Source organism: Uloborus diversus, chromosome 1, assembly GCF_026930045.1.
Source record: "Uloborus diversus isolate 005 chromosome 1, Udiv.v.3.1, whole genome shotgun sequence".
NCBI lineage: Eukaryota > Metazoa > Arthropoda > Arachnida > Araneae > Uloboridae > Uloborus > Uloborus diversus.
Genome location: NC_072731.1, coordinates 111,924,297 through 111,948,838, shown reverse-complemented (window position 1 = coordinate 111,948,838; position 24,542 = coordinate 111,924,297). Strand labels below are relative to the sequence as shown.

The window sequence follows — 24,542 nt, the reverse complement described above, 5'->3', positions numbered from 1 at the left end:
GTCAGCTTGTTTTGTACATCCCATTGTCTACAAGTGAGTGTTTTGCTGGTTTGTAATGATGTCTTCATCATCGCATTTGGAGAGAAGTCGACTGGGCTTGTTTACTATACTCAGATGAAAGCAGGTTCAGATTGTCGTGTAACTACTCAGGTTATTGTCGTCGTGGACGACAACCAACCTGACATGGGAGTGGTACAGCATACAAGCCGGCAAACGTAAAAGAAAAGGACTAATATCCTACAAGTGTTTTTATGGTATGGGTAGGATTATGATCAATGGCCGTACGTCGCTTCTGTGCTTCAAAACAAGACTATGACGGCTAGTAATACATTAATGTTGTTCTACTGCGTCATGTTCACGTGTTCTGTGGTGCTGTGGGCAATAAATTCGTTTTCAGGGATGGCAGCGTACCATGTCATTAACAATCGCCGTCCATTAGTGTCTAGCTCACTCAAAATGTTCAATCCATCGGATGGCTAGCACGTTCTGAGTCATATTGAAAATGTTTGGGATGCTTTGGGAAGCAGTCTTGTTGGTATGCAGTGCCCTCCAATAAGCAAGAACACCCTTATCCGTGACTGACAGAAGAATGGGATAAATTACCTCAACAGCTGCTGGATAATGTTGTGTAAAGCATCATATGATGTGTGGAAGCTTGCTCCGCTCTCCATGGTAGCCATATCCCATATTGAAATCTTACGCCGAAACGCCTGGGAGCGGTAATTACATTTATTCACTTTCACTTTTCAGCCCAAAACGACCATTTAGTCCTTTGAACATTTTTCAAATATTTTTCAACGCCTTCTGGATTCAGAGCACAATAAATTATCATCATTGCTATGTTCTAGAGTTCTGTCATTAGTTTATTTCACTTGGCAACTTACACTTACTTTTTACGCGCTACATAGCCCATTGGAATATGTCCTGAGCAATTGTCTACTAGTGTATACATATATATATATATATATATATATATATATATATATATATATATATATATATACAGGGCTCGATACAAGGGTGTAGGTTTTAGGGTTCAAATATCAAAACGTTTTCAAAATCATTCCAAAAAATGCTTTTTATCATTTATTTTCTGGAAAACTTATTATTACTTTATTTTTTATTATTTTTACCTTTTCCAATTTCATTTGAAAAATGCAATTTTGGTTACTGAAAAATTGTACACACTCAGTGCTATATCTGCAGTATTTATTTTATTTTAAGCAGTTATTGTGAACATCATTTCTTACACAACGATACAGCGGTACATCCATCAGATATTGAAAATCTGTCGCGAACAAAAGCATCGAAACTATTTAAACTTGACAGGCTCAAACTCTAAACTTAACATATTTTTATAAATAACAAAAATCAATGTCAGAATTATTACTTCGAATGAACATATATGAGTACACTCATCTATCCTTTTGAGTTATTGAAAACATCGATTGTTTTGTAGGGGAGCAAGGAAGTTATGATTTTTTTCTGCATTAAATAGATACTTCAGTTTTACATTTGCTTCAAATAACCCATTGTAACAAAAATCAATAAACTTTGTGAATGAAATCAAATTTATCTGGTCATTTGGATTTCTCGAGAAATTTATTTGGTAAAACTGCAGGTATGAGTTGTTGACATATTTGGAGAAGTACGCTTTGGATTCCATATTAATACTACTTACATGTATATAATGGAATATTATATACTTTAGAGAATTCTTATGACTCCCTCTGACCCCACCCAAAAAGACAAGTTGTGACGGCGCTAATGAAAACAATTTTTTTTTTTAAATCGCAGAAAAAGTAGCATTTTAATTATTGAATAATTATATTTGTAAATAAATGAGTAACTAAAAACTAATGAAATTATAACTGAAGGTATAAAAAGGAAAAATAACCTACCTCCACAGGTGTCAGGTTTGAAATCAAAACAGAAATATTACCTGAAATTTTAGATTTTTTTTTCTGCCTCTCGAAAATGCTTTGCAAAATTCAAAAATTAGTCTTTCGTGTGAAATATAAAACAATGAGCACTTTGGAAATTATTACGAAGAAGTAAAATACTTCTTTAACCACAGATAACTAATCGTTCGCCTAAAAGTATATCCACATCTAATTGGATAATTTTGCAGAACACTCTCTTAACACCTGCCAAGATTTAAGAACGTTAATTTTTATTGTTTACCGAATTTTCTCAATAATATTATACATTTCTACTGATATAGAACTGTCACATCTCTTTTAAGTTTATGTAAGTCCCTTAAACTAATTAAAGGAAGAATGAAGAAATACAGTACACCGCCAAACATCCAAACACCAGTTAACAGAACTATGCATTGAACTCACTGGACAGGCAAAATCAAAAACATTCCTTTAACATACTATATCAAAATGAGGACTGAGGAGAAATCAAGGCTATGGTAACAGTATTTCATCAGCTACATCCTAGCTGGAACAAACCGCGAAGAAAAATTGAATACACAAGCATTTTTTAAATCTACCTATTCACTACTAAATTTGTTTGAAACTAACTTCTGCATTAAAAATATTTCCTTCATTCAGCCAGCCGTTTTCATTCAGCCAGAAATTTGTAATATTAACCAAATTTTTGCCAGTACGAACTAGGGCAGGTTTCGACAAGGATGGATATTTGCCGCTGTACTGTTTTTGTCTTTAGCTTGTAGTCCATGAGTATAATGATTAAGATACAACAATCCATTGCATAGTCTTATAAAAAAAAAGTTTATTACACTAAATCACAGGAATGTTAAAAGTTTGGAAAGTTACCCAAACTTAGAAAGTACACCACAATCAGATCCTTTGACCACATTCTGCGACAGATTTAGGGATAGACATAATAGCCATACTTTGGGTAAGGAGATATCACTTGGTACTTGGTTCCCTTTGGTGAACTGTATGGATTACTTCTGAAAGGGCTTCCCTTGTAATAGTTGTAAGATGAGTACTGTGGGCGATACAGCAGCGGGAATTGCGGAATAGCAGCATGGTGGATATAAGCAGGGCTGGCAGGAGGAGAGTAAAAGAGTGGCTTGCTCACTGTGGTACTTGCTGAATCCTTGGGAGCCACTCCAGGTTCGTTCGACTTGACATCAGCTCGGAAACCACCTGCATCGGCAACGTAGTTTACGACTCTATATCGACCGTCTGCGTCCCGCAGACCGTATGAGCCGTACTTGTTACCCCAGGCATCTCCAGTTTCTCGTCTAAAAGTACCTCCGGATGAGTGGCCTTCGTTGTAGCCGAACTGGTAGTTTCCAATGTTCTAAGGAGGATTTAGAGCAGATTAGAGCTTTAGTAATTAAGATTTCAAATTTGAAAATTTAAACACCTAAAGTAGAAGCAGATCTAACCTGGCAGAGTTGCGAAAGCTACGCAGGTACTAGCACTACGCATCACATTACGACATTGCCAGGTCAGATTTGCTCCAACTATAGAAGTGGGGGGAAATGGGGGTATGCACCAAAGGGATGTAAGTACCAAAATCAAAAATCTGGAGATAACTAGTAGAAATAGTAGAAGAAAATGTCACATGTTTTCGGGTTAGCGATGGTACAGTAGAGTCGCGAAAGGTCAGCACTTGGCCGAATCCAGTAAACCAGGCAACATTCTGGAAAGGCGAAAAAAACCCACGCAAAAAACCTGTTGCACTCGTATTCCCGATAACTCGGTATTATCTCACTTTTCAGTCCACACTTTAGGCAATTTTTGAGACGCTACAGTTCTATTAGCTCTGGTAGGTGCTGATATACTGCATGATTTAGAAAGGCTCTCCTATGAAAACCTACCTAAGACTTGAACTTCGCACGCATTTTATTCAGAAAGTCCAGTTACATCCCTACGTATCTCCCTGACACAATTCCACTCTCAATTAACGTATGTTTCCAATATTCTTATCTACAAAATAGCAGCTAATATGTTGCTATGTATGAGTGAATATCACTAAAATATATAATGAAATCAAGTACTTTGTACCAATGCCGTAAGTTTAACATTATAGTGTCGACGGTTCACGAAAGGACAAATTTAAACTCTTGTCTCTCTAGTTTTTAATTCAAGTAAGAATAACTTCCCTTGAGTTTAACTATAAAGTACAATTTAAATTTCATTTTGCTATATCGAAACCAATTGTGGTGAAATCGTTTACTGCTTTCTCAAATTTTTCAATCAAGAGGACTCTTCTTTAGTGTTTTACTTAAGACTATTATCGTGTGTTTAAAGGTCGCTACAAGAGCACTTATTTGAACCGCGAATGAATTTGGTGTAAAACTTAAAAGAACAATTCATTTTTTGATGCCTTTTAATTTGTATTATAGTTCTTTTTCCCCCATTAAATGAAACCTCGTAGTAAACGCAAGTCTCAAAAGCTGTAGAATAATCAAACGTGAAAAAAAAAACAATTTACAAAAAAAAAAAAAATGCGAAGTATGACAGTAAGTATTCTGCCGTGTGCAGGTAAAGGGCAGTAACTGCAACTTTTTCATTTTTCATTTTTTTTTCATTTTTGTCATCTATTGTACATTAGCTTTATTGTAGAAGCTTGTTTATTTGGTTTCCGATGAAAAAAAGGCGCGAAAACAGTCGTCTAATTCCTAGATTTCCCTATAGTTAATATTGAATCCGACACACATTTCTTCAAATATCTCGAAACTCATTTATGCAGATCAAACTCATTTATGCAGATACTGCCGTTTACCTGCGCACAGCAGTATTGCTTTAAGGCTATTACACAGTATGCCTTAGATTCATAGCTTTGACTTAAATACACAGGTGTGTGTATGTAAGGTCACCCGACTTTATTTGAAACACATTGAGCTTCAAATTTTATTTAGAATGAATTAAAACAACAACTACTATATTTTTGCAGGCATATTAAAATCCTGGAGGAGAAAGTTAGGGCTACTTATAAGCGAAGAACGTTATAGCATAGTCTGGAGTAAATTTTTGCAGACTTATCTCTTCCATTTCTGCATAGCTCTAAGTCAAAAACTTCTGTTTAAAAATCAGCATATAGTTTTTCTTGATACATTAGATATTTAATGACACATTGAATAAGTCCTCTCTCCATGTTAATTGTTCAGCGGAAGATGTTTTGTATGTGTGATATCATCTAAGTCACGCAGTTACCTTGTATCTAGATCTAAGGATAAATAGATTCTCATAACATTATTTTCAAGTAAAAGATTTTTGTCGTTCAGAACAATGATGTACACAGCTGACTTTTAGATTCAGTTTTTAAATACCAATAATGAATATTTATGAAAATACTTAAAATTCACGAACAATTTACCGCATTAGTAAATATATAACAAACCAATATTATTAGTTGAAAATGTTACTTTTATAACATCCAAGTTTTTTTTTTTTTTTTTTTTTTTTTTTTTCATTGATTACGGAATGAAACGCAGCTTTTGGGTAATGACCACTGGTACAATGAATGCCGTGATCCTAAAGCCATTATTTTTTTTAACTTCCTATCTGACAGAATTTTATTTTCAGAATAAATACTAATCTTAACCCAGTTATAATTAACGTAAAAATGCGCGAATACTGATTTGACGCTTTTAAATAAGTCAGTGGTTTTGGTTTTTGTGCAATACAAAAAGGCCCTACGTACGCAGCTCTCCCCAACACAATAAAAATTAAACAGTATCCTTGAAATCAATAAAAAACGTTTTTTAAAAATAGTAATGGTGCATAAGAGCCTATGGGGAGGGGGATCATTCTGGAAAAGTTTTTCTCTCTTTAAATTTGATTCTTTATCTATGAAAATATTTTTGAAGTGTTAGTGTAACGTTAAAGATCTGTTGTTTGGTATTGATGAATATTTTTAGCAATTTGAAAGAACAAAAAAAAAATTCAAAGATTATTTGAGAGAATTAACTGACACTATTATGGAAAAAGCTCATTTTTGGAGCCAAACCCTTATTATTTTTCCTATTACTTATACATTCAAACATTTGCCAAAAAGAAAAAAGAAGAGAAAAGAAAAAGTTCTTGGGGATCTAAAAAGTACTTCAACAAATTAAAAAATAGCAAGGTTTACAAAAAGCAATTATTATATGATAACATAAATCAAAACATAATACTACTTGTAGAATTCTCTTTTTTAAAGATAATATTTCTAAATTTACAATACACCGGTAGGAACTACTTAGATTTGACATGATTGAAAATACTTTTAACTGAAAATATATTAATTATATCCCCACAATATCGATAACATCGCAATGTTTCAAGAATCAATTCTTGATAGGGTATGCAATTTGATATCAGAATATTCCGCTGCTAAATTTCTATAAAATCAGAGCTTTGTATAAAAACAGAAATTTTGTCTTGAAAAGGACATTTATTAATAGTTAGGCAAAATTTGATTTCAAAAAAATAAATAAATAAATAAATAACGCTGAACGTAAAAAAAAAACAAAAAAACATGTTTATGTAGTAAACACTAAAGGTTATTAATAATTTCAACCAAGGAATCAATTCACTCAAAAATATTCTGAGTTGTTTTATTTTAAGACTCAAAAAAGGATTTAAATTGTAGACCAAACTGACTACCTTCTTCTGTCGTTTGTCGTTTTTCTGATTCAAGAAACTTCAGATATTTTTGAAAGTAATTGATTATCAGATTTAAATTTTGAAACCAAGATTCTGAACTTGATAGATTGGCAGTCGAAAAGTTATTTTTTGTTTTATATAGGAAGGAGTAATGGGAGGTCAATAGTCTTTTTATTATTATTATTACTATTTTTTTTTTTTTTTAGAGCTGGACAAAGAGAATTGTCCCTGATGGTTGACACCTTCAATTTTCCTGAAAGTTTCAGGATATATTGGCAATATTGTGGTGAGAAAAGGAAAAGTTTCTTTCCTTTTAAATATAACTCTGGGCTCTGCAGTAGAGGTCTAATTTGAAGGTCGTAAATATATGGCCGATTTTCTTCAGAACCTATAAGTGACCTATAACTACAACCCAAATTCAAAATAATAGAATATCAGAACTGTTTGAATAAAACTTGTCCCCGAGTCGGGAAAAATGGACGTATGCAAATTAAAAAGATTACAACTCGTGATTCATGAATGGGTAAATGAATTGAAACAATATTTCAGATATTATTTTAAAAATTTATGGATTATTAACGCATTGGAAAAATAGATATATTTTTTATATGGGTCAAAAATTTAGAATAATATCTTCATTCCATGTGAATTTTAAAAAGTAGCGGAAGTATTTGCATGCCTGTTGCGCTATAGTTTGTCACAAGTATGGAGCTTGGCGCCCGGATAGTTTTACGCTGTTTTAAAAGCCTTTTATTGCTCAAAATATCTCGTCAAGGTGATAAATAGGAAAAAATGAAGTTACATGCTCTATCATTTCTTAAAGTTCGAAAAAAAAACTATCCAACTCAATTCAAATGAACGTTTTACAATCTATGGTATGTAAGATTTTAAAAGAATATAGAAGGACTGACTAACTAAAAAATAAATGAAGTATACGAGGTAGAAAAATTGTTACACCTGGGCAGAGATAAATCCAAATTGAAGTAAAATGTCCAAAATAATCGTTGAAAAATGCTTCTTACACCCGTGAGTGTTGGACAGAATGTATAGTTATCTTATCCACGCCAACTACACTTGGACGGTTGTATAAACTGCAGCTTTATTGCTGATCTACGAAGCAAGACCAAAGCTAAACATGAAGCAGAAACGTGCACGACTCTCCTGAAGTAAAGGGAAGCTCATAAAAGAGCAACAAGGTTGGAAAAGTATTATATTTAGTAATGAATTTTTTTTTTTGAAATATCTGTGAACAAAAAAAAGGAGTTTGGATTTCACGCTTAAAAAGAAAAGCGTATGAGAAATCTTGTGTAAGACGTTCTCTCCACTTTGACACATACTTCTTGGTTTGTGGGTGGATGAGGACTGCTGTAATTGGGAAGTTATACATATCTTAAAATAAAACAATGCGTGACTTCCACTGTTTATCAATAATACTAGATGATATATCATGTCAGGCACAGCAGTTACACATTTAATGACACATTTCATCTTTCAGCAAGATTGTACTCCGTGTCACATCTCTAAATCGACTCATAGATTTTAAACAGGAAGAGAAATTTCGGTATTAAACTGGTTAAGCAACTCTACCAATCTCAATACGATCAAGAATTTGTGGAACCGTCAAATCTAAAGGAAGCGGTTCAGGACCTGGTGCACGCCAACAAAATTGAGCTCGTTGCCGCATCGAAGAGAGTATGGAAACAGTGTCAGAGAGAGAAACGATTAATGTAAACAGGAGGTAGAATCCGTGAGAGAAAGGATTAAAGCAGTGAATCCAGCAAGAAAATGACGCATTCTTGTGTTGATATTGTTTTTTTTTTTTTTTTTTTTGAAAGTGTTTTTCCCCCTTTAATTTGAATATTCTAATTTTTTGACTCAACGTAAATCTTCAACACTATGACCTTTTAGATTATTCTGTCTAAGATTATTTTTAATTGAGTATATTTGAAATGAAATGCACCTTTAAGGTCTAAAAAAGGTGGCACGTTCATTTAAATACCTAATTTGCACTTATATTTGGTTAGAATAAACTTTTTTCCAAAACGTTTGAAGTATTCTATTATTTTGAATTTAGGTTGCATTTTTAAAAATATGGATACTACTTTATTCTATGATAAATGATTTTGGGAGTCGCTCATAGCCTTGGAGGCAAAGATCAATTGAAAATGTTATTTTCATTGTTTTTTTGCCTTGTTTGTGTCCGGATGTCTGCTAAAAACAGTAGTGATATTCAGAAACAACTATACAACTAACTCACTAGAGCAGCCAGAACTGCCTTCTGGAGGGGGTTTTTCATCAGAAATACCATCTGGGGGGAGTTTTTTTTTTTTTGATTAAAAATACCATCTGGAGGGGATTTTTTGATGAAAAATACCTTCCGAAGTGGATATTTTGATCAAAAATACCTTCTGAAGGGGTTTTTTTAAAATCAAAACAGCCCTTTTTGCATTTATGTTGAAACCAATGGCTCTGGGGGTATTTTCACCCCCCCCCTTCACTCTGCTACTGACTAATTACACACTGTGGTATAGTAGTCAGAAAACGCATAACAACATGGGTTTTTCTCTTCTTTAGTAAATAGTCTCAAAATAGATAATTTTTAAAATAAAAGGAACAGTTTCTCAAGGTCAATTACTCTGTCAGCCACAAGCCAAACATTTTGAGACACAACTGTAATTATGCTTCAAGCGATGTAGTTTTACATCCATGTTACAATCCCATGGGACTTCATCAATTTGTTTAACTACAGTTCGTTTTATATCACCGATTCATAAAATTTGATTTCTTATAGACTGTATTTCATTGAAGAGCTGTCCATAAATGATGTCACGTTTTTTGTTCAACATATTTTTCATAAACATATCCTATTGAAAAATGTGAGATGTCTCACTGTTCGTTACCCTTCGTCGTAAACTGTCACAATTTCTTGAACCTTCCTTCCCCGTTTGAAGCGTGACATCACTTGTGGAAAGCACCTGAGTCTTTGTATCCTGTATTCTCTGAAAGTTCCAATATTTAATGTAGTGAAAATTGATCACAGATTGATTTGAGATCCCGGTATAGTGTCAGATCGCATTTTGTGGCGTTCGAAAGAATTGCCTTTTGAAAAGCTGTTCTATTAAGTGCAGTAATTTTTCTAGTGTTTTCAACCTTAGAAAATGGTTTGATTTTTTAAATGTTTGTTACTGGGACGAAAGAAGAAAAATATGCTTTATCGATAAACCCATACATTTTTTTGCTATAGACTACCTCCAAAAAAAAAAAAAAACTTTAAACTGTGCTTCAGATTTTAAATAATTGTGAAAGAACTCGGATAATATGTTTCGGAGGAGAGTAAAACTTTTTTCTTCTCCTTTTCCAAAAAGAAACTTTTTCTTTCTTATCCGAATAAAAATGCTAAACTTTTTTTCTCTTATCTAAAGAAACTTCAATTTTCTGCCTTTTTCTTATCAAAAAAAAAAAAAAAAAAAAATCAGTGCGAATGGATACTTACTCAATTACAAAATGCGTTTGTTTTCACGGAAACTAAATTTGTCACGCATACCATTTTTTACGATGAAATGAACTCCCTTTATTCTACGTGGCAGTAAATTTGCAGATATTTACAGTGGCGATACTTTAAATTGTCTTCTTATTTTGCTTCTAAGTGAAAACTATCAAAACTAAGAATGAGGCAATAATTTGCAACACAATATTCTCGCACTCCATATATTGCCCGATGTTTAACTTCGCTTATGATAGATATTACTCTCGAGAGAGAGAAAAAAGGAGACATAAATTTCATTAAATAACTTACGTCTTGAGTGCGATACTGTTGACTGACTCCCGTACTGAGGTAATACGGAGAGCGATAAATCTCGGTCGCTTGAGACAAGGACAACAAAGCGAAAAGGAGCAGCAGCACCTGGAAAAGAAAATTGGCCTCAGAAAGCTGTTTAGAACAGTGAAAATATTCATCAATATGAATCATTGTAAACATTTTCTTTTGCAAAAATCCTTTTTTTTTTAAAGGCAAGATGTTTTGATTTAAAAAAAAAAATATATCAGACTTTTGATAAGAGGGTTGGATTATGCTTTATAATGTGAATTTCTGTTCTATTAATGTCTCAAGAAGTATTTATATGCAATGTACCGACAGCCCAGTTATTCCATCCAGAGACTGCAGTTTCGCTCTTGTTACAGACACATCAGTCTGGAACAGAGAATAACCGAGCTGGAAGCAAATGTCACCTCATTGTCTTCAATAATAGGCAATAACCGATGATCTCTACGATTATCTTCAAATTAGAGGGTAAAATTAATTCAGCACAGCATCGAGTTCGCAAGCAATGGTGGGGCTTAATGGTGGTAATTCGATGTTTACTACGAAAGCTTTTTATCTTCATTTACGAGTGGAACCGCATCATGGCTTGAGGAGTCTGAATTAGTTTTAAAAACCAGGGGCTCGTCAGTCTGGAATAGACAACAACCGAGCTGTAGACGGATATCCTCTCACTGAAGTAGAGAAAACGTTCAAACTGGTGCCAAATATTAATTCAGACTCTGCAAGCAATGAAGCGGAGGATTCTAGATAGTGAGCTAAACCAATTTTAGTCACCAGTTAGAAGGTAATTCTCAGCTTTACTGAGAGAACATCTCACTGTTATTGCCTATACCGGACTGAGTCCAAAATAAAGACGAAACTGCATTCTCTGAGTGTCATAACCAGGCTGTCGTTATTGCATCATTTTGTTTGTTAAAAGTTCTTTGTTTTGAAAAAAAAAACTGGCAACACCCTTTTAAATTCAATTGTATTGTCTTTCTATGGTTCGATTATTTGCAGGGTTTGCAACATTAGGTTAGCTTATTTTGAAAATTCTGATCATGTTAACTCATGTTTTAGTTCATAAAATAGAAGACATTAATTGTATCTCTTCTGTAAAACGTGGACAGAGTTGCGTCCTACTAGAAAACTTTGACTCGTGACTAAAACTGAAATTTCTAAAAGGTTCTCTGTTTCTTTAACAATTGCATCCAAGATTTAAAAAAACATATATAATTAAATCAAAATGTTGCAAGTAAGATTTTGTATTTTCATACTTTGAAGAGATTTTCTTGTACGGCGACTCCAATATAATTTAACCAACCCTGTATTTTTTTACTTCTAGTCAATCGTAATAGTACTGAATGATTGAAATGCGTTTTAAAATTTCACAATCCAAAATTGGTTGAGATGGGTTAATTGTTATGCAGTAGAATAGAAGTTTCACAAATTTAATGTGAAAATTTTTAGTGTATTTAGTTGTAAGGTAATAACGAAACTTACCTCCATATTTCTTACAAAGTCGGGCCGCAGACGATTGATGAGGACCTCAGCACCTTCTCCCCTTTTATTGCTCAGAACCACCCCTCTTTTCTGATGAATCCCGAGAGCGAAGACCCGAGGAATGCTTCGTATCAGGTGGGCCGCCCGTTCCCGCTCTCGAGGGTGGGTGGCCGGAGACAAGAGGGGTGGGCAGACGACCGCGGTAGGATGGAAGGTCAAAAACGATGTTCAAATTCTCGACTCTGTTCTGGGATGTTCACAATGATCATCCCAATGCCAGATCCATTGTCGGAGGAAAAACTCTTCGACATTAAATAATGGGAGAAATATTATGAATGTATACAAAGGTCAAAAGAGGTTGTTGAATTTCTATTCAGGGTCGAGTCGTGTTACTATCATGACGTAGATAATTATTCCCTTTAATACAGTTTGCATAGTAAGTTGTTGTCGCTACACTGTAATTACGCCTTGAGTATCAACCTCCAAATCTGCTTGAAGAACAGCCATTAAAAGAAGCATTACAGGATCATTATGGAAACTTTCACTATTTTTCCTTTCTCTTAGTTTTCAAGAAATAAACAACTGCACGAAACGTAACTTTGAATAGTTTTCCTTTTTGTTTTTGTAAACTCTTGGTGAGCTTTGTTGACATGTACAAGATAATTTGCGTGTTTTCACCACCCATGTTATTAAAGAAGCAACGACGCTATACTTTTGATTGGCATCTACAAGAGTTATAAAGCGCGAGCTCTAAGTTTTAGTTCGTAAACAGCAAAACAGTCTGAAACTTCAGAGAATAGTGTTCTATCATGCATAAATTTTATAATACAAGTGTGAAACAGAGAGCTCAGAGAAACATTTTTACAACCTTAATGCCAAATGTTTGCTCTTTTATGATGAAATATCATATTTATATAACAGATACGAAGAATATTTTGGGAAAACTTCAAATTTATATACATTTTGCAGCTGTTTATACTTACGAGCTACAGGGGAGTAATAATTGTGAGAAACATTAGCTATATTCGCTTTCTCAATAGTAAAACTAGAAACTTATCGTGCTGACGTTTTGTAAATCGAGCTCCCTTTCTGCACGTAAGATACAAACGGTAATTAGTATAAAGAACAAAATAACAGAACAATATAATACTTATTTAGAGATGAAAACACCACACTGAACCATATACAAAATTAAAAAACTTTCAAAAACGAAATTGAAGCTCATTTATCTAAAGGAAAATATATTTATTTATATTTTGAACATCGCATCCAACCTTCCCTGCGTAGCCATCGAACCACAAACAGTGTTAAAAAATTAGTGGCATATAATAATGCTACAGTTGAGTTAGTTGTTTTGGGAATCTTCCAAAAATTGTATGTTGAGTTCTCGGCATGATTTAAAAGATCACCTAGCTTGTATTAACCGTTTTAGGAAATCTTGGATTTTGCTCCCAATTTTGAGACGTGTATATACGTATCATCCAGTTGATAATTTTTGTCTTAGAAAAATTGTCGCAAAACGGCGAACTACTTTTTGTGACCAGAAAACAGCTCAAAAAACTCCATCTGAAAGATTTTCACAACAGTTTGGAAGCAGAGCGATTTTGAAATCGTGCAAAAACACCAATTAAGAGCAGTTTTAGTTTTACTTGATGGCTCTTTATTTAGTTATCAGATTATCTTACATTTTATTTTTAGTTTTAAGCTTCTTCTGTTGCGAGTTCAAAATCGACCAAAAAAAAAAAAAAAAACTAAAGTTTTATCAAAAATTTTAAGTGTATTTTGCAAGTTTGGAGTTATATTCGAGAAATTTAGAGTTTGGCGAGGTCATCTAATTTCAGACCGAAATCGTTTTCTTTTGTGCTACAAATAAATAAAAATAAAAAAATATTGATAACGATAATATCCAAGAGGAGAAAATGTACGCGTGTACGAACTAAAACCGAGTGATTCCTAAAGCAAATCATGGCATCCATCTAAATAGAAAGGCAAGAAGTTCGAAAAATAACTTTTCCCACTAACTTCCATGCTAGAAATTTAACACCAGTCAATTCAACTACGATACTTTGTCCAATTATTATTTTTTGACACATTAATTACAAATGAAGATCTACGAAATTCATTATAGAAAGCCATAAAATAAAACATACAACTGGACACATACCATCTTTTTTTTTTAATGATCAAATGAAAAATGTTACTTACGCTTTTTTGTGACAATGTGCTCTTGCAATTAAATAAATTATAGGTTGTCGATATAACTTTTACTCAATTGACCACATAATTTCATGTTCGTCCTTGATGCTTCAAAGCAGAATTTAGAAAGTAAAAAACAAGTAAATTGGAGCACGCGATAATCCGACATTGAGACAACAGTTCGGTAACAAGCTTATTTAGCAAAACTTGTTCTTAAACCGTTTTCCCGAGCGAAATCCATTAATTCCAGAACAAAGAAATACTTTCATCGGCTGTTGCCATTGACAAAAAAAATAATTAAAAAATAAATAAATAAAGGTATCTTCGGAACGTTCCGAACGACCTTTAAAAGTGATTAAAAATGATGCCCTTTACTCCACCCTTTCGAAAAGCATCTTTCAGGCCTCTGTTTTTATTGATTTTGTTTATTTTAGGGGTTTTTCAGAGTGGACAGCCAAGCCTTGCATTTTTGTTTTGTTCATATTTGTTTGGACTATAAATAGCGGGTTATCTGCCAAGCAGGGTATCCTTTGACAAAGAATCAACGCTCATCATGCAGGTATGTTATAATATTCTTGACCATTGCTGATTGCTATTAGCAGGGGAACTGGATTTAGTTTTGTAAAGAACGGTAGAATCTCGTTTGTCAGACTCCTGTTTATCCGGATCCCCGGTTTATGCGGATCAAATACGTGATTTTTTAAAAAATATATTCATTAAAAAAAATTTTAATTGTGGTAGCAAAACTTATATAAGTACGCCAATTATTCCCTTTTTACTTAGATTGAATGCACAACTCCTGCATAGATCGTGCAATAAATTATAGTAATCTTAAAAGCAACATGGCTTACTTTGGAATGACAGTCAGACACCACTGCAGCTGAACTATAAATGGTAAAATGTTTGCGCGAAATAATTCCAAGTAATTTTGTTTCAAAGCATTGTTTATTACTGGGCTTTGAACCATTTTAATAAATTTAAATATTATCTTTAAAAATATTTAAAATTTATATAATTCTTAAAGTTCATAAAATCTTTTACCCTGCTTTGAAACTTTTTGAGAAATTTAAATATCTATGAAAATATTCAAGAATTTATTTAATTCTTAAATAAAGCTGTCTGCTTACTTAAGAATGTGTCTTCCTTATTGCCCATATTACCCCCCAGATTTTCGTTTACCGCCTTCGGTTCCAATTGCTTCGGATATACGAGGTTGGACTATACAAACAACAACAACAAAACTGCATTTCTCGGTTCAACGAAATACATATGAAATTTTCTAAGTACCTAATTTGTAGTTGTTGTTTTTTTTTAAATCTTTTGTTCATCTTGAGACAAATTCGGAGCATTAGGAAACATATTATTGTGGTATTTAGCTCATTAGATATTGTGCTTATTAGCTATAGGGGAGGGTGGGCAACAATGAGACAAAAAACACATATTTTTCATTTTTTGTATATTGGTGAGTTCTAAACCGCATTAACATACCTGATTATATTAAAAATATCAAATTATAGTCTATTGCACAAAATTTACCTAATTTAATGTCAGAAAAAAGAAGTTATGAGGTTTTATAAGTTTGACAAAAAGTGTCTCATTGTGGCCCAGTGATGGGCCACTATTAGACATTAAGTAGGGCCACAATGGGACAGCTGAATAATCACTGTATTTTCACCTAAAGTTTGCAAAATAAGTACCTTTAGCTAGTTTATTAAATAAACTTAATGCAGTACAGAGTTATTAAAAATTTACAACAAAAAAATTACAATACCACGTGATACAGACTGATTTTTTCCATAATTCCAACGATTTTTTTTTTCTTCATAAGTTTGATGGTTTAAAGGTCCTGTGTCCCCTTAAAGTATATTTTAATTGTTAAAAACTGTTTTCTTCTTACATACGAAACAATTTTAACTACAGTAAGCAAAAGAAAAAAAAAACATTAGGATTTAAAAAACAGGAAAAGAATAAAATAATAAATGCCAAATATCAATTGATAATTAACTTACACAAATATTAATTGTAATTATAAAGTGCTTTGAAATAAGTACCATATTTAGCAACCTTATCAACCATTAACTGGTTTCTAGTTTTGTTTTGCACAAAGCTGTGTAGTAAAATAAAAAGTTCACTTGTAATAATTAGCTAAAATATAAATATTTTTAAATCAGGCCTATTTTTTGTTGTTAAATTTCTTTTTTGTAAACTAAAACAAGGAGTAGATAAGTATTCTACACTTGCCAAACAGCAAAATAAAGATTTTTGCTTCATATCATTAAAATAAACCATGAGTTAAAAATAATGTAGCTGAATAATAGAAGATTAATGTATCAGCAACAACATAAACTACAACACTTATCATAACTGTTGATGTTTTTCAAGATTATGATAGATGCATGAAATTATCCAAATAACTTTCAGTGTGTCCAAACAGTAACTAATTTTTTCTACAAAACAAAAGCATAGAACAGCATAGAACTAGGAATTCTGGGAAGCATTTTGGTTATTTTTACTCCTCCTAAGTGGTGGTAGTTGTCAGAATTGTATTTACTTTTGAATTTACAATGTTTCATTGTGGTCCACTCTCCCCTATAGTGATTATTTAGAGTTCTAAATAATTGAAATTATTTCTATTTAATTTAAGTGAAACTAGTAGGAGAGTATTGCTGGTCGTCACTCTCGTACATAGTTGCATTATAGATACTATAGTGAATTGAGAAGCTTTTTCCTTTTCTTTCTTTTTTTAAATTTATTCATGTATTTATTTGTTTATTTCATTTTTTCCCTGAGATGAATGTGCTTATTCCATCTCAACTTTTTGCATCAGAAACGAATTGATCATTCGTTTCTGATGAAAAACGCAGGAATCACATAACGCAAAAGAAAATTTAAACCATTAGATGCTGCTTTCACGAATCGGGCTCGTTTGAATTCAATTGCAAATCTTAGTCCGGTATTGAAAAATGTTGAATAGTTGAGAAAATATTTTTATTGCATCTGTGGCCAAATTTGAAAGATTTTAAAAATATTGACATTCCATCCGAAAAAAAGTATGGATAATTAGTATGGAAGACTTCAAAATGTATGCTGAATACTATTTTTTTTTTTTTTTTTTTTTGTCATGATTTATGTACATTTTTGAACATTATCAAACATGATTCGCTACGATACGTTTAAATTCAATTTAGCTTAAGAATTTGTTTATTCCAAAGATTTGTTGGACAGTACGTTTTATTAATATTAAAATATTAGCACATTCATTTTTTGTGTTTGTTTCATGTGTTCTGGTACAGCTCCTAAAGTTTTTCAATTTATAAGTTTTCTTTTAGTATACTAAAAAGTACAAACAGATAAGTTGCTAAGTATTAGAACCATGGATTGATTTACTATGTGTAGTTGATTAACTGCAGATCATATAAATTTGAAGAAGGTCTAAATTCGTGGCTACTTGATTGCTAAAACTTTAATTTTCCTGAAAACAATTCCTGTTTTCTTTCACATTTTCCCATTTTAGCTTTATTTTATTTTTCTTTCCTTTATTTTCCATATTAATTTTATTTTATTTATCTTTTTTTTTTAATTCTCGATATTGGAAACGAAATTTTACCTACAAAAAACATTTTTCATTCATAACAGCAATTATTTTTTATCAATTCAGTTATTTACTGAAATTTTTATATTAATTAAAGCAAATTTTCCTACGTACGAAAATTTACACAAAAAGTTGTCTAATATGTAGTTTTATGGTGAAAATTATAACAAATATTAAAGAATAATCCACATATTTATTTCTACAGCCCATATACTTATTGCTAATGTTATTAGTATGCTGTTCTATTTTGTCTCACGGCTCATTTACATTTGCGACAGGTCCTAGTGTTGTTTGCCCTTTTCGCTGCCAGCCAAGCAGCAGTTCTCTTCAGTGCCGCACCACTTCTCAGTACTGGTGCTAGCTCGCAGTACAGATCCCAGGATGTAAGTATTTTTTTTTTTTTATCGAAACTGAAATATGTCGTTATTTAATTAATATAATTTTCTCTCAAATTATACTGGTTATATGTATACCAAATTATACTGCTTTTTTTGTATTCCAAATTTTAAATATACAAATTATTATTATTTTCTACGAATTGCCCAGGCATGATGTGAGTACTGTATCTTCTTTATCAAAACACCGAACTCTTTGATTCTTCTCTATCAAACACTCTGGGGAGCACCGATGGGAGGTGATGGGAGATCACTGAGACCTTCCAAAAATTTCCTTATTCCGCAAATTTTGTTTGACGATTCGGAAAAATTATCATCATTCGGCAAAATTTGGAGCTCCATCCGGCAAATTGAAAATTTTCGCCCTCTCAAAAATTTAAGTTCGGGCGTCCCTGCAAGTACTGTATTATGTTGTGATTTATTATCTTTTTTCCCCTTTGACAAAACTAAATTTGTGTTATGTCACGAGTATTATCCGTTTGTATCAAAATAAAGTTATCTCTTGTTGTGGATATTGACCCCTTTTAACACAACACAGAGTTTAGTCATGATCCCACCGCCCCTCTTATTAAGTACTGAATCTTTCAATCAAAATACCGAGATAAACCCCGTTATTGTATCGTTTATCAAAACACTTAATGTCATGGTGTGAATATCATTCCTCTCAACAGAAACACTTTAATGTTCGAAAAAGGAAGGGGAAATGAATTCAATACGATCTTTTGTACTAAAAATTCTAAAACTTTCTTCTGCTATACTGTTGTCTATTAGCTCACAGCACCGAGTAAAACACTAGTTTTTAAAGTCCTTCTTAATGGTCAAAATCAAAGCTTTTATTTAGCCTAGATGATATTCCTGTCCTGCCTTAAACTGTACAACAGTATTTTCAAAACCGTTGTTTAATCTTGTTTATCGCGGCTTTAATTGGTTAATTTTCTGGTTCCGTGGCTTTCATCACAAAAAGTAAATGTTTGTTGGAAACTTTTAAACTTTTGAAATATTTTTTTTTCTTCAAAGGTTTTAATTTGGGAATTTGCTGACTTTAAACGGGGGGGGGGGGGGGCGTTCCGAAATCTGTTTGGCTTGTTCTTTTAGGGTTGCCTTGCTCTTATCTACTGAAGACAAAGCACGCTTTCAATGCTTTTGGTATTTTCGTGCAATTTATGGTTTTTCGTTCAATAACATTGTTAGTTATAATTTTTTTTTTTCGCATAACCATTGTTGTACTCTTTTTAAAAATTATACTAATTTTCCCTGTTATCTACTCAATAAATTTTCCTTTCGGTAGTGTTGTTATCATTTTAAAATATTGCACAAAAAGATTCGAATGCTATTAGTGTGTATGCATAAAATATTCATTTGTTTTAGTCATCATTATGATGGCAAGTTATCTAAATAGCGATCATGCCAACGCAACTGTCAAGAAGAAATGATGCTTTACCTGCCCAGATAATTTGTCTTCCTACTTGCTCTGCTATCACCAAAGATATGGCAAATTGCTCGAGACCAATCAAAATTCTTCTTTTTTCAGAGCGTGGGGAATTACCACTTCGGTTATGACGAAGGTCATTCATCCGGAGGATCCTTCCGCAAGGAATCTGGGGACGCATTCGGCAACAAAGTTGGCTCATACGGCCTGCGGGACGCCGACGGCAGGGCCCGCATTGTCAACTACGTCGCTGACGCCGCTGGATTCCGAGCTGACGTCCAGTCAAATGAACCGGGGGTGGAGCCGAAAGATCCTGCCAACACCTCCATCAACAAGGCCATTATAGCTGCCCCTGCAGTAGCCACATACGCCGTGGCCCCCGCAGCTGCCATCAGCTACGCGCCATTCGCACATTTCGGGGGTTTTGCCTTCCCCGGACACTATGCATATCCCGCACATTATGGATACCACTGGTGAGTGGTGAGTGGTCCTCCAGTTCCAGTACAAGTGAAAACAAGAAATTTTATCTCCCTCTAAATAGTACTCATAATGCAGCCGGGTTGTGTATCCTTCAATTGGGTTTGGATACAGGAATAATATTTAAAATTTTCACTGTACACTCATCGAAATAGCTTGAACATCGAAACATATACTCAGAAAATCATAATATAAATGCGTAGTTTTCTTTTTTTTTTTTTCAATAAAACAAAATACCAGCTATGTCAGTCTATTAACTATTAATTCATGAGCAGGCACAAAGATCGCCATCACTAATTACTGGGTTAGCTTGAAACCCAGTCTCTTTTTGAAGCTTTATTTTTCGTCTAAAGTTACGTTTTTCATCATACTTATGACTTCATAAAAATATTTAAAAACACTTAATTTCAAAAAAATGAGACTTGTCTTCTTCCATAAAAAAACATTTCCCAACACTATTTTGTTTACTTCATGAACTAAAAAGCAGGAACTTCAAACTAATAGCAAGGTTTCAATATCGCGGATGAAAGTAAAAACGTTTGCAACGAACTCCACGGAAATAATCTTTTTTCACTCGTTCTTGACTCGTCGAGCATGTACTCCAGTTCTGTCCACTAATTTATTTGAAATAAAGTTTTTTACTGGACTACTATGTATTTATTGACTTGATACATATTTCATACATGACGTTTATAGCATGAAACATAAAAACATAACGGTAAAATTAAATGTCTCATTTTTTTAAATTTATATTTTTGTCATTGAACAATTTGCCATCTGTATTGCTTTTTAGCTTAATAACTTTGTCTTGATAAGTTTTATTTAATTATTTGAAAATATGCTCATTTTCTTCGTGTGAAACATTAACCTAAAGAAGAAAGAGTGATTAATTGCTTAAAAATGTTTTTGTAAAATATTTTTATTTTAGATAGGAAGTAATGAAAGCAATAAAGGTGAAATAAATTTTAAATAAAGTAATTTTTTGATAGAAGAAAAATAAACGAGTGGCAATTTTAATGAAACATTTGTATTTCATCGTAAATCTTTAAGCAGTTATAATGGCATTATGTTGGAGGAACAAGAAATGGATAGCCTAACTTTTTTCAATATTTTCAAGTGAAAGTAGTTTAAATTGAATGATTAATGTTATGATGGATTTCTAATGTTGTGCTTATTTTTTTTTAGAATAAAAAAAAAACTAACGTATAGTTGTTTGGTAATTAAATGCAAAGAGAGTTCAAAAGCATAAAATAAGCAATTTTGAAAGAAAAAGTAAAGAGAATTAGTACTATTTCTTGGCATTGACAAAAATTATTGATTGATTGACAGATTTAAAATGGTGTTAATGACTGAATCAAAATGATTTTATTGTAAAGCGCTGGTTGTTGAGATTCCTTTTTTTTTCTCCTACTTTCGTTCCAAAGTTTTATTTATTTATGTATTAATTTATTGTTTGTTAACAGAAAATTTAGAGAAAACAAATTCAGGGTGTTTTCTTCTTACCTGAAAGAAATAGCTGCAAACGATTTCATTTTTGATAAACGTTATTTATTTAGGTAAATATTTTTTCATTTCTTTCTTTTAATGAAAAATCCGAGTCTCTCTGCTTTGCTCAAAAAAAAAACCTGAAGACGATATTGGTTTTGATAAAACACATTTATTTTGGTGTTTGAATTTTTACTTCTCCGTTTTTCTTTCTCCCGTTTTTACTTTTGGAAACTTGGAAGTTTTTTTAATGATAACCTGCCATTGTACTGTTAAAAAGGTAAAAGTTGCTGCTACTTTCCTAGCTAATAATTTTTTTTAACTACTCAGATTCAAAATAGTATGTTGGCAGATTTTTTTTTAAATCATTATTTTGTGTTTAAAACTTAAAATATTTAATACTTATTATTCTTTTTGAACGATCAATGAAATGCGTTCGGTCATAACCTCAGAAAAAGTCATCAAAAATTTTTGTTTTCATGTAAAATTTAACTTGAAATGCAAAAAGACGGAAGCTTTTCCTGAACGGAAGAATATTTTAGCGTCGAATTGAGGATTTAACTACGCACAATCAGTTTTTTTATAAAGCTTCTGTTGTATATTTAAGCGCCTCTAAACTCTCGTTTTCATAAACAACTACATAATTAAAACTGAATGTTGAGTACATGAAATACACCGCTAGCTCAGTTAATTCGAGCCGAGGACTGCAGTTTCGTGCTTATTAGCACTCGTCAGCCCGGCATAGGAAGTGCCTGAGCTGGAGGCGGAAAATTTCTTAAGCAAGCTTAGAGTTCCAAACAAACTGCTAGCTAATACAAAATTAGCACTGACCAGCCGAGTGACCAAAGCAATGGTTCGATTCAACTCGAAGAATGAAGGCTTGGCATGGTATAACTCTAGGCACTGTTTGTTTGGCACTCTAGCCTTCCTTAAGAGGTTTTCCACCTCCAGCTCAGTCACTTCCTATGCCGGGCTGACGAGTGCTAATAAGCACGAAACTGCAGTCCTTGACTGGAATTGACTGAGCTGGCGGTGTATTTCATGTATTTCTGCCTTAGCCCTGGCTAAAGGGCGGTAACTAACTGAATATGAATATTAAGTATTTCACCAGCTCTAATTTTTGGCCAAAACATTTTATCAAAATACCACTTTTTTAAGATTTTATAGTAAAATACTAAGTTAAACAATATCTAAGCGTAAGTAGCTTGAGTAAAACATGTCAGAAATTACAATCTCTATGATCTATGAAAAGAAAATACATTATATATATTTTGGAGCTTTCTACATATTTGAAAAGCATTATAAAACTTTAAAAACGATAATAGTTATAATTTGTCTACAAACACAGTATAAGTATCAATAAGGGATTGCAGAAGTAAATTATTAGAATTTCGCAAAAATGCCAGTAGATCATAAAATATTTTGAATTTTACTGGAGCATTTTTTAAAAAAATAAGAATCCAAACAGAATAAAAAAAAGCCGTAAAAATAGGAAAATTACAATGGTGAATTAATATGCTTTGACTTTTTTGATTCAAATTGGTAACACTTTCAAAACGGTTCTGAAAATAATATCGAGCAATTCTATACTGTTTAACAGTGTAGAAACCACCGAGACATATTCAATGTCTCGGTGGCAAGGAAATCAAAAACAAATAGCTTCCTAAATTTTCATTTATTTCTTGCACATTTATTGTCTGTAAAAAGTTGTTTGGATTCGATCGTTATTTGTCGAAAATGAAATTATTACGAATTATTGAAATGGACATGATAAAATCTTTTAAAAAATGAGTTCAACGAAATGTTAGTCTTTCTATAGGCACTTGATTAAGTTTGTCATGGTATTCAACTGAAATTGCTACGTTAAAGAAAAAAAAAAGCTATAGCTCATTTTTTTTTATGAATAATAAAAGTATACATTCATTTCCAAATAAATTGATTCCGGATACACATTCCCATCCTTTTCTGTGGAATCGTCACTGTTTTAAAATACTTTCTTTTGCCATCCACAAACAAATAAAGTTCTTCTATTTTTACGACATCTTTTGTTATTCAATATCATTTTCAGTTGTTTTGGTTTTCGTCCTTGAAACTGTAAGATTCCATTCGTTCTCCAAGGGCATAGCTAAATGGCTTTCAGAATGTACGACAAAATTTTCCCATTTTGCAACATCTATTGATACTTGTTCAAAGCTGATATGTGACAAAACTGATATTTATTGACACAAGAACGTCATAAAATGATAAAAGAGACAGATGTAAGCACTCTTGGCTTCAGTTGGAGCCAAGCATGTGTGAAGAATTTTACTGGGAATGCGTTTGGAGTAAGAATTCCTGATTCGGATAGTAGATTTCCAAAGAGAAAAAGTAAAATAACTACACACGAAAAACTTTTTAAAGAAAGTTAGTTCCAAACTTCAAGGTAATTCCAACAGAATTTACGGAATTTTTCATTAACTTAGAAGTAATGTAGTTGAAATTACCATAGTTAAAATGATTTGAGGGGTTGTACATAAATTATGTCACTTTTTTCAACATTTTTGAATCCCACTCCCCCTTTTGTTAAAAAGTGTCACGCTTCACTTTTCCCATCTTCCCTTGCCCCAGGTCACGCTGTTTTTCACAAGCATATTCTCATTAAAAATGCGTAATGCTGCACTTGTTGCTCCTCCCTCCCATTGTCACCAGACCACAATATCCCAAATATTCCTTCCAAAGCGTAATGTCATTTGAAATTAACCTAAGATGAATAGATATGTGTCAGTGAGAAGCAAAGGGGTGTAGGTGCCAAAATTAAAATTTTGAAGATGACTAATACAAATGGTAGAAGAAATTATTTTCTGTTTTCGGGCAAGAGATAATGCTAATAGTCCTTGTAAGTGCTGCTATTCAACATGATTCAAGAAAAATATTAAATGAAAGCCTACCTAGGACCTTATCTTTAAAAGAGTTTTACTAAAAACTTGAAAATGTCCACTAACATCCCTTTGCTTCTCACTGTCTCACAATTTAAAAAAAATCGTGAACACACAAAAACTTTGATAAATATTGTTGCAGGGGTAGTATTTTGTTCTCTTTAAAGTTC

General features: G+C 32.7%; 2 protein-coding genes across 2 annotated transcripts; one reads left to right on the top strand and one right to left on the bottom strand.

The window, feature by feature from the left end:
* Positions 1-2,707: 2,707 nt before the first annotated feature.
* LOC129231467 (cuticle protein 14-like) lies at positions 2,708-12,012 on the bottom strand. The gene is made up of 3 exons (XM_054865795.1): positions 11,884-12,012; positions 10,375-10,482; positions 2,708-3,282 (listed from the first exon to the last, which is right to left on the bottom strand). The coding sequence occupies exons 1-3, from the start codon at positions 11,887-11,889 to the stop codon at positions 2,842-2,844; spliced, it is 555 nt and encodes a 184-aa protein (XP_054721770.1). The 5' UTR covers positions 11,890-12,012; the 3' UTR covers positions 2,708-2,841.
* Positions 12,013-14,621: 2,609 nt separating this feature from the next.
* On the top strand, positions 14,622-20,605 carry LOC129231487 (cuticle protein 14-like). The gene is made up of 3 exons (XM_054865819.1): positions 14,622-14,638; positions 17,950-18,054; positions 19,598-20,605. Exons 1-3 carry the CDS (start codon positions 14,633-14,635, stop codon positions 19,970-19,972), a joined length of 486 nt encoding a protein of 161 aa, XP_054721794.1. The 5' UTR covers positions 14,622-14,632; the 3' UTR covers positions 19,973-20,605.
* Positions 20,606-24,542: the final 3,937 nt, after the last annotated feature.

What these genes read in the sequence shown, in the direction of transcription:
- LOC129231467 (XM_054865795.1), bottom strand. An exon ending in AACAGTATCGCACTCAAGAC is followed by an intron (nt 3,283 to 10,374) that starts GTAAGTTATTTA and finishes AATCCTCCTTAG; the next exon opens with AACATTGGAAACTACCAGTT.
- LOC129231487 (XM_054865819.1), top strand. An exon ending in CGCAGTACAGATCCCAGGAT is followed by an intron (nt 18,055 to 19,597) that starts GTAAGTATTTTT and finishes TTCTTTTTTCAG; the next exon opens with AGCGTGGGGAATTACCACTT.